General features: G+C 39.4%; 2 protein-coding genes across 2 annotated transcripts; one reads left to right on the top strand and one right to left on the bottom strand.

Annotated features, from left to right (window-relative positions):
- Positions 1 to 392: 392 nt before the first annotated feature.
- Positions 393 to 2,302, top strand: LOC143617548 (uncharacterized). The gene is made up of 3 exons (XM_077090073.1): positions 393 to 609; positions 683 to 946; positions 1,886 to 2,302. The coding sequence occupies exons 1-3, from the start codon at positions 393 to 395 to the stop codon at positions 2,098 to 2,100; spliced, it is 696 nt and encodes a 231-aa protein (XP_076946188.1). The 3' UTR covers positions 2,101 to 2,302.
- An 894-nt stretch (positions 2,303 to 3,196) lies between these two features.
- Positions 3,197 to 6,500, bottom strand: LOC143617547 (uncharacterized). Its single transcript, XM_077090072.1, has 5 exons — positions 6,227 to 6,500; positions 6,031 to 6,104; positions 5,406 to 5,581; positions 5,185 to 5,293; positions 3,197 to 3,931 (listed from the first exon to the last, which is right to left on the bottom strand). The coding sequence occupies exons 1-5, from the start codon at positions 6,498 to 6,500 to the stop codon at positions 3,626 to 3,628; spliced, it is 939 nt and encodes a 312-aa protein (XP_076946187.1). The 3' UTR covers positions 3,197 to 3,625.
- Between the last annotated feature and the right edge of the window lie 3,404 nt (positions 6,501 to 9,904).

Genomic DNA, 9,904 nt, shown 5'->3' with positions numbered 1-9,904 from the left:
TAAGGAGGTTTAAAATAAGTCCAAACGCTCAAAAAATGGTAAAAACGGCTATTTTTAACTTGTTTGCGTTACTAACCGGTTTTAAAAACCAGTTTATAAAAACCGGTTACTAACCGGGTTCTACGGAGAAAAAGAATAACCGGTTTCTAACTGATGGTTAGAAACGGTTACTAACCGGGTTTCCTTAGACCGGTTATTGGACTGGGTTCTAACCGGTTAGAAACCGGTTACGATGTGCACCTCTAACAAGGGGTAACATTATTTTTTTCCAGGGGTAACAAAACACGTAAACCGACCAATTTGTTTTTTACACCACCAGCGTTGAGGGGTAGCGGCTCCTAAGCTAGGTCCACCCCTGCTAACACATGAGTCAAACAAAAGGTATATTAGTAATGCCAAATCTCATTGCAATCCGAAACTTGTTTCAACCTGAAACCTGTTTTGACCCGGAAAAAAGAAGAAAACCCTTCCATTGGATTAGCCAGCCGTGTCTAGGTTTGTTCAGTCGGGCCGGGTTTCGTCAATATTTAGTAGGAGACTTGAGTCACGGTGTTCCTCCAGACAAGAAAAGAATGAACCAACAGGTGCAGAAGAACACCCTGTACGTCGGTAAGAAACACACCCTTTTCCCTAGTTCTATATTCATATTCATACTCATACCTGTAATTGAATATTTGATTAGGTGGGCTGGCGGAGGAAGTGAACGAAACCATACTCCATTCAGCCTTCATCCCCTTCGGAGACATTAAGGATGTCAAGACACCGTTAGATCAGGCCACACAGAAGCACCGCTCCTTTGGCTTTGTCACGTTTCTTGAGCGAGAAGATGCCGCCGCTGCCATGGATAACATGGACGGTGCTGAGCTCTACGGCCGTGTACTCACCGTCAATTACGCCTTGCCGGAGAAGATTAAGGGCGGTGAACAGGGATGGGCTGCTCAACCTAGTATGTTTATGTTTCACTAAAACCCTACTCTGTTATTCTTTAAGATTAGGGTTTCTGAATTTGTTTGCAAATTGGTTGTTTGGGTTCCCGCGTCTGCTAAGCCGATTGGGCCGGTGTTTCTTCACGGGCAAAACAGGTTTTTAAGCTTGTACATGAGCTGAACTTCTGTGAACGGTTTGAATCGTTTGGCAGGGAGTTTGTTTACTCAATAACGGGCGAACATGAACAGAAAATATTGGGCATTAACATGAACCCATTCACTTATGCATAGTTGATAATAGCGAATAACGAACAATAGCGACAAGCTACCTATACACTACGTAGTGATAGCGATGAAATAGCAGGCACGGTTTTATGTTTAGTGATAGGTATTAGAAACTTTTATTTTTTTAAAAAATTAGCTTTCAGATTCATGAAATTAAGTGTTTATGGTGGAGATTGGTGCTGTTATAAATGCCTAAAAATTCATTTAATTTTATTTATTAAAAAGTACTTTTAAGCTCTTAGGGCCCATTAAAACTTAGCTTAGCTTTAATTACTTTTTAGGCGCAACACATTGTTCACCATGTTAGTTTTAACTGGTTTTTAGCTTAGTTTTGTTCGTTCATCTATGTTCACTTCTGTTATAAACAAACACAGACATATTCATTTTCTTTAAGCATGAACATGAACTTGAAAACCCTGATCGTTTAATTGTTTTGTTCAGTTAAACTTAAATGAACGGACAAGAACATGCTTTGTTCGGTTCATTTACAAGTCTGCGGGTTTTGGTCAAACTGGGTTCAGGTCAAAACAAGCCATTTTAAAAAATATATATAAATATGTTTAATGTCAGGTCAAAACATATCTATTAGTTACTGCCAGTTAAATCATAAATGTGAATCGCATTTAACTGTTCATATTCTTGAACTAACTTCACCTGTGATTCTTGAATTACAGTCTGGGCCGATGCGGACACGTGGTTTGAAAGACAGCAACAAGAAGAAGAAATGCAAAGAATTCAAAAGGAAAACCAGACTGCACTGAAGGTTGCAGAGGAATTGCATAGGAAACAACTTGCAGAAGAACGGGAAGGTGAGAAAGATGACCCCGACACCAAGGATGACCCGATGGCTGTGGCTGAAGCAGAATCATTGAAGCAGAGTAATAGTTAATTGTTATGTTCTATTGTGAATTTTTTATCAAACTTTCTCTAGACTCTTGCTATGTTTTACAAAAGCAAATTGTTATGAGGCTTGTTAGTTTACACAGAACTTGTTTTCTATAAACGTGAGAACCCATTGCTGGGTAAGTAAACTCCTTGGACCTAACAATCCTCTGCTAACTAATGCAATTAGATAAAGCACAATTTGTGATGGGCATATGGGGTTAAGTGCAGAAAGCAGTTGAAGCCAAACACAACTACTTAGATATAAGACCATTCAAAGGTGTATATGTTCAAATATTATGTTTGTTTATAATCAATCATTGCTTGGGTTTGAGTTCAAACTTCCACTTTTTCACTCACTCGTTTTATCAAACAACTGGTACATAACCTGAATAATCACGAACCATGTGGCTAAATTTGGTATCCACATGTGTATCCCATCCAGTTTGCAAATGAACTGGGGAGCAACAAAATTAAGAAAATGGAAATTCTTTCACACAAGTTGATCATTAATTATCCTAACAATGCATGAAATATATTTGTGATTAAGCTTGATTGTTTGTCAAAAGTTCTCAAGTACTAGTGAACAAATGATCTTTGCCTTCGAGTCAATTAAGATTAGAAATCCACCATTTGAGATCAACTTGGAGAAGATATTAGATTTACCTACGCATGTTATTCACTAATTTGTTGTTTTGGATCAACTCTGCCTGCTTGTGTGCCGTCATGAAGGCGAGCAATAAACTAACAGACCACGAAACTTATTCACTAATTTGTTGTTTTGGATCAACTCTGCCCGCTTGTGTGCCATCATGAAGGCGAACCAATAGACTAATAGACCACCGCGTGTGTGCCATCATGAAGGCGAACCAATAGACTAATAGACCACGAAACACACGAACTTCTGAAGGATGCAATGTGGGCCTGTTAAATTTTTTCAGTGCATCGGGAGATTTTGCATCACTGTTGCAATGTGTCTGGCTATATTTCTGAGTAATCCACGTTCTAAAAAGAAACTTGATCCGTTTGGATTGACCAGAAACGAACAACCACAAACATGAATCAGTGAAAGGGGTAGCTTAAGAACTACATGCAATGCATACCGTAGTTTGCCTTTCCTTAAGTTTCATAATTGGTTTAAGTTTTAAATATACTAAAAGATTATATTTATTGTAAATACCCTAGTTGATTTTAACCAGTTCGTTTCACTCCTAAATTATATTTCAAGTTTACCCATTTGACTCGTTAGAGACAAAGGGTAGCCCGAATGTACATGCTTAGAATCGTAAATTCATAATCGACATGGGTAAACTATAACCCAAAATGAACTACACAATCGAATGCAATGGGTCCTTTCACTTCTAATACGTATTTCTTCAATTTTCTTATAAACCAAAAAGATTGCATCAGGTCAACCAAAGCGAATTACAACCGCTTATAACCAAGACCAACTAAGGGCATCAACCCGTCAATTCTACAAAGTTCAGCTTCTAAAAATCCCACAAAAAATATGAAACTCTTAAGACTACATATTAGTGGTAGTCAAGATACAAAGTCACCTGCTCAAGCTTTTCATACGGCAGTTTAAGTCTCCAATCCTTTTGTTTGCGGCTCATTGGTCTTCCTTTAGATGCCGGGTACCGGTTTTCTTTTACATCAGCCAACTTCCATACACAACTTCCAGATTCCATTTCAATAGATTCCAAAAAGAATACTCCTTCCTTTGCAGAGGATTTAGAATCATCATGTTCTATGTACTTTACTCGCATAGCCATGTTTTCAAAACGTTGTAAATCATTTGGTATTCTTAGCAGCCGATCTGCTCCCGGAGACGATACCTTAAAAAAAACATCACACGGTTTTTTCATGTTTCAAGAATTATTTAGTAAGAAAATAATCAGATTTTGGCTTGTCATGTCTAACTAATCTTATAAACATATTGTCTTTGAGTTGGTATGTTTTACACATTTAATTAATAGGCTGACCCATTAACCTGTTTAAAATTGCAATTAAAAATTAAAATATCTTTTATAAGGTCAGCCCGTTTATTTTTTACAACCAGTCAACCCGTTTAACCTCTTTACCCGTCATTCAGCCCGGCACCCGTTAACACATTTATTATTACAATAAAAAATTAAATATATCTCTATAAGGTCAACCAGCCAACCCTTTTGACCCATCTTTTACAGCCAGTCAACCTGTTTATTTTTTACAACCAGTCAACCCGTTTAACCTCATTACCCGTCACTTGTTTGATTAAATATTAAGCCTGGCGCCCGTTAACACATTTATTATTACAATAAAAAATTAAATATATCTCTATAAGGTCAGCCTGACAACCCGTTTGACCCATTTTTACAACCAGTAAGCCGTTTAATATCAGTACGACCCGTTTAATTAAACAGGCCGACCACAAATCCGTTTAAAAATTACAACAAAAATATCTTTTATAAAATCAAACCACCAATTCGTTTGACCCACTTTATAAAAATATCTTTTATAAAATCAACCCATTCAATCTCATAACAACCCGTCAAGTCGTCAACCCGCTTAAGTAAATAGACAGACCGTTATTCTGTTAACCCTTTTAAAATTTAAATCCAATCCGTTTGACCCACTTTTTACAATCAACCCATTCAATCTCATTACAACCCAACAAGTCGTCAACCCACTTAAGTAAACAGGCAGACCCGTTAACCCTTTTAAAATTTCAATCAATATTTTTTATAAGGTCAACCCGCCAACTCGTTTGACCCATTTTTTCAACCGCTCACTCAGTCAGCCCGTTTTTTATAAGGTTAATCATTACAGTCTGTTAACCTGTTTACCCTCTTTACAGCCCATCAACCCGTTTAACCTCTTTACAAGCCATTTAAAACCCATCAACCAACCTGTTTGACTCGTCTAGATAATAAGTTTAAGGGGGCGATTCAAGTTACACGATTTTAAGTATGTCAGGGTAATGACTAATATTTTTAACATGGATAGATATATGGGTTGTATTCAACTCAATCCACCAACCCAACCCGATGACACCCCTAAATTATGGACGTTATATCTCTAAACATTACAAAATAACTTTAAGCGTTACCTCAAGAGCCAAATCATTAGGGATGTCACCAGCATCTCCAGCTTCATCTAGTTTCTTCTTGTATTCATGATTGTAACTTTGAATATCCTCCATGCTCGGGCACCCGTATCTAAAACACAAACATTATATCAACAAAACAACAGCATCTTCATGAAATCATGCCAATAAACAAGATGTCAGGCAAGAATATGATAAACACAAGATCAGATACAAAATCTTACTCGTTACAGAGTCGATCTAGTCTCACGTAAATGTATCCTCGAGGAGACGTTTTAAAAGAAAAGATTTTGATGTCATCACCAAACTGTTGCAACACTTGTTGAGCTATGGAAAGAGCTCTCTCACCCCAAGGGCAATTTTGTAAAACAACACCACCTCCATTTCCACCATCTCCAATCTGTAAATTTTAAAGCAAAATCAGCAAATGATGTATAGTAGGAGTGTGTGTGTGTGTGTGTGGTGCGGTTCAGTGCAGTTTTGGGCTAAAACCGAATTGAAAACCAAACTTGCAGTTTTTGATTTTTCAAAACCGTTCAGTTTCGGTTATTTTGGTTTTTGGCTTTCGGTTTTCCTAATTGGGCCAAAAAAAGTTGACCCAAAATATTGATATTGGGCCTAATATTTTTTTTATAAAAAAGGTTAATGGTTAATTGGATATTGAACATTTGGGCCTAGATCATTAAGAGCTAATAAGTTCTGATTTAATGGTTAAGATTCAGGGTTTTTTTTTGGTTATTGCGGTTCGGTTGGGATTTTTGGTTATTCTGGTCTGGTGCGGTTTCTAATTGGGTTTAGTATAATGGAACAAAATGCAGAGAGAGAGAGAGAGAGAGAGAGAGAGTAAACCTGAGGGTCAGATTCATCATCTTCTTCTTCCCATAAGTCATCGGGTATGGGTTCCACCTCATCATTTGTTTCACCTGCAAGATTGTTTGTTGTTATTAAATGAGCTAAAATCTTGAAAGGGACATTTCGTCGAACAATTGGTGGACATGCAAAACTATTATAAAAAAATTCCAAAAGAAGAAAGATTGATTATTACAGTGAGTGAGTTGTTTAGGGTTTTGGCGGCGGGAGTCTTCAGCTACGGCATTGGTGGTGGTGGCGGTGGAGTAGTGGGCAAAAGAGAAATCGAAAGATGGGGCTGTTTTAAGAGAAGAATTATTATTATTATTATTATTAGGAAATAGAGGGTGTGATTGAAAATGATGAAAGGCGAACAAGGGTGAAGAAGGATGTAAACGACAGGTGAGGTCTCTGTGTCTGTTCTTGAACAAGGGTAGTAAGTTGCGAGCCAATTTAGTTGGGTTCATCATCTCCGATAACAATGAAGAAGACGATCTCCGTCCTGTTTTTGGCTTTGTAGACTCCTTAAGCGGGCCGAACTGAACCGGACGAGACTTTGTTTGTGTTTTTCCGTTAACTTTTTGTCTAACAAACGGATGGTTCACAAAGCACTCTATCAAACGAAAATTCGTGTCCGTGTCCGTTCATTAAGAAATTGAATTTATCCATTTCCGTTAGTATTGTAAGCAAACGCTAACAAATACTAATGAACAAACAAACACTAATTGACAAACGAGCACACAAACACTAACGGACATTAATAGACAAACAAACATAAATCCACGCAAGTTCACCCACAAATTACACCAAATGATATCTGTTGAGCCTCAAATAATTAACTACTGAGGATACGTTATTCTTGATATGGAGGTTGGATCCGTTATCCTTCTGAAGAACTGCGGAGCTGCGGCAGGATGAAGGATCCTCAGCAATTGGTATCATTAACAATTGTTTATCGTGTGTAGGTTGTTAGTCAACAAGTGCAACGGCTCCAAAATCTAGTCTACCACCTATTTCGCTACTAGACTTCTCAAAGCACGTGGTCAAATGGCACGAGGGAAGTGAGTGGAAAGATGGCGGATTAGTAAGAGATATTAGTTAGTTGTTATTTTTGTTAAATACCGAGTAATGATCAAAGTTAGGTCACTTCACAACATACACATTCATTCACTGACGACATACATTCACAAATACTCTGTCAAGAACTCTCTCTAGCAGTATACACACACTTAGTTTTCTTGTAACCTTTGATCATAAACTCCACCATTGTAACCCGATTATTATATTAATAAAGTGGTGATAGACAATTGTCATCACCCGGGTTTTTTTTCCTTTGATCTAATCAAGATCAAGGGGTTTTTCCTCGCAACAAATCACGTTGTTCATCTCTATTTCATTTATACAATCGTTGTTAATACCATAGCACTATACCTCACAATTACAGATTTTGATACATTATCCTTAGTAGATTTTTGTCCAAAACAATTTGGCACCCACCGTGGGGCAATTGGTGCTATAATCCAGATTATTTCCCATCAATTTTCAATATTTCATACCCATATCACCATCAATGGCCTCTTAATCAACCTCTACTTCATCAACCATGCCATCTTCGGTTCCTCTCTCATCAAGAACTTTGCCGCCGATGCCTCCGCCAATCACGGGAGCACCACGAGCTGCTGCTGCTGGAAACAAGACACAACTACCAGTCTACCAGAGCTCGAAAACCACTACTGTCACTTTGGTGGTTAATACTAACAATGATGTTTCTGCTATGTTTTCACATGTTAAAGCATACATGGAGCAGCAAAACAAGACTAACCAGAAGATCCTTCGGGAGATAGAAGACCTCAAGAGGACTAAGAGGCCAGCGGAGGATCAGACTCCCTTGGTGCCTAGGATGTTGGATTTCACCACTCCAAAGTCCCTGGTTCAGTTCACGCAAGGATCATCTATCCTTCAACAGGGATCCATGGGTCAACAGACTCAAGGTCCCTCAATCTTTCAGCCGGGATCATCCATCCTAGATCCGAGGTCAATTGGTCAACAGATTCAAGGATCCTCGATCTTTCAGCAAGGGTCATCAATCCTTAATTCAGGATCGATGGGTCAGCAGGGTCAAGGATCCTCCATGTTCCAGAGAGGATCCAACCAGGATCCTCGGGGGTGTGCCACCAAGGATCCTATAATTCCCAGCCTCAAGGATCCTTCTTCCAGGATCAAGGATCCTTAGGAGTTCAACATCAGCGTTCCTCCGAGGTCCATGAAAGAGATATAATCCCCATGCAGACCATAGCTTCTGGTGGACCAACTCCTGTAGCAGACGCCTCGTATCACAGCTATTGTTCTGGGATATCGACATTCACGCAACAAAGAGATAACGCATATAATCCTATATCCTTAGATGCTAATCTTGGTCCTATGCAGGCTGCAGGTATCAACCAAGCTATGGCAAAGGAATTGCATAAGCTTAAGGATATGATATCCAGCGTGCCAGGGGTGGTTCGACCGATCCCTGAGATTCCAGAACGAAGTCACAAGTTGTCCAAATTCGCTCCACCTATTTGTGATGCTGAAATCCCAGAAAGATTTCAGACCCCCAACATGAAGGTGTGTGATGGAACAACTGATCCTGAAGAACATGTAGCTCAATATAGGGAGAGGATGGAGATCAACCCAATCCTTGAAAAACTCAAGGAGGCTTGTCTATGCAAGGGTTTCGGATCCACACTAACAGGATCTACACTTAAATGGCTGCTAAGTCTTCCTCCTTACTCTGTTACTTCATTTTCGCATTTAGTTAACTTGTTCAATAGTCAATTTTCTTGTAGTAGGAAATTTGAAAAGTTGACTAGTGATTTATATCTAGTTGTCCAACCTTCTGATGAATCCCTTAGGGATTTTGTTACAAGGTTTGGTAGGGAAGTCCTTGAAATCCCAAATCTTGATATGGCTACGGCCGTTGAAGCCTTCAAGATGGGACTTCAAAGGGGCTCCCCCTTTTATGATGATCTTGTGATGACTCCTTGCAGGACTTTAGATGAAGTCAGAAATAGGGCACTCAAATTCATAAGGCTAGAGGATGACAAGAGGATCCAGGAACGATCAGGGGTTCAAACGAAACAAGAAACTCCCGACAAGAAACAAGGATCCTCGTTCAAGAACAATAACACGAGACCCTACTCCAAATTCAACAATCAGAATGTCCGAGCTGTAGAAGAAGGAGATGATGACAATGAAGACTACCCGAGCATCTCAAAATATTGCTTCTCAGCAGATACTCATGGTTTAACTTGTGCCATGAAGGATCTAGGTGAGAAGGCAAGGTGGCCTCGAAAGAACGAGAAAACAACATCCTTCAAAGACAAGTCCAAATGGTATGCATTCCATGAGGACTTCGGCCATTTGACTGATGAGTGTATTGGCCTAAGGAGGGAAATTGGATACCTCCTGAGCAAAGGCCACTTCAAGGAGCTCTTGGGAAGAAAAAAGTCCAGGATCCAGGATCCTGAAGAGGTTCCTCAAAAAGCAACTCCGCCCCCACCAGACGTACACGTAATCAACTTCATTTCCGGTGGCTCAGACATATGTCGAACTTCCTTCTCCGCAGCAAAAAGGCTCGCCGAGTAGACCAAGTTGGATAACGGGGAACGACCTGTTATATCCACCACTATGACGACTGACAAAAGGATCTTCTTCAATGAAGAAGATAAATCAACCGTCCAGGATCCACACCACAACAGTTTGATTGTCTCATTGTTTATTGCTAACCATTATGTACGCAGGGTCCTAGTCGATGGTGGAAGCTCGGTCAATATCATCCAACACAATATGCTTCAGAAGATGAATATCCCGGATTCGAAGATCATTCCAA

This window comes from Bidens hawaiensis, unplaced genomic scaffold (assembly GCF_021521415.1).
Source record: "Bidens hawaiensis isolate Kalapana, Puna unplaced genomic scaffold, B.hawaiensis_p1.1 tig00055357_1, whole genome shotgun sequence".
Taxonomy (NCBI): Eukaryota; Viridiplantae; Streptophyta; class Magnoliopsida; order Asterales; family Asteraceae; genus Bidens; species Bidens hawaiensis.
This window is presented reverse-complemented; position numbering and strand designations above follow the sequence as displayed.

Coding starts and splice junctions, on each gene's coding strand:
- LOC143617548 (XM_077090073.1), top strand. CDS start 393: ATGCCAAATCTCATTGCAATCCGAAACTTGTTTCAACCTGAAACCTGT. Junction 610..682: donor GAAGAACACCCTGTACGTCG/GTAAGAAACACA, acceptor ATATTTGATTAG/GTGGGCTGGCGGAGGAAGTG. Junction 947..1,885: donor GGGATGGGCTGCTCAACCTA/GTATGTTTATGT, acceptor CTTGAATTACAG/TCTGGGCCGATGCGGACACG.
- LOC143617547 (XM_077090072.1), bottom strand. CDS start 6,500: ATGATGAACCCAACTAAATTGGCTCGCAACTTACTACCCTTGTTCAAG. Junction 5,582..6,030: donor ATGATGAATCTGACCCTCAG/GTTTACTCTCTC, acceptor TAAAATTTACAG/ATTGGAGATGGTGGAAATGG. Junction 3,932..5,184: donor CTAATGATTTGGCTCTTGAG/GTAACGCTTAAA, acceptor GTTTTTTTTAAG/GTATCGTCTCCGGGAGCAGA.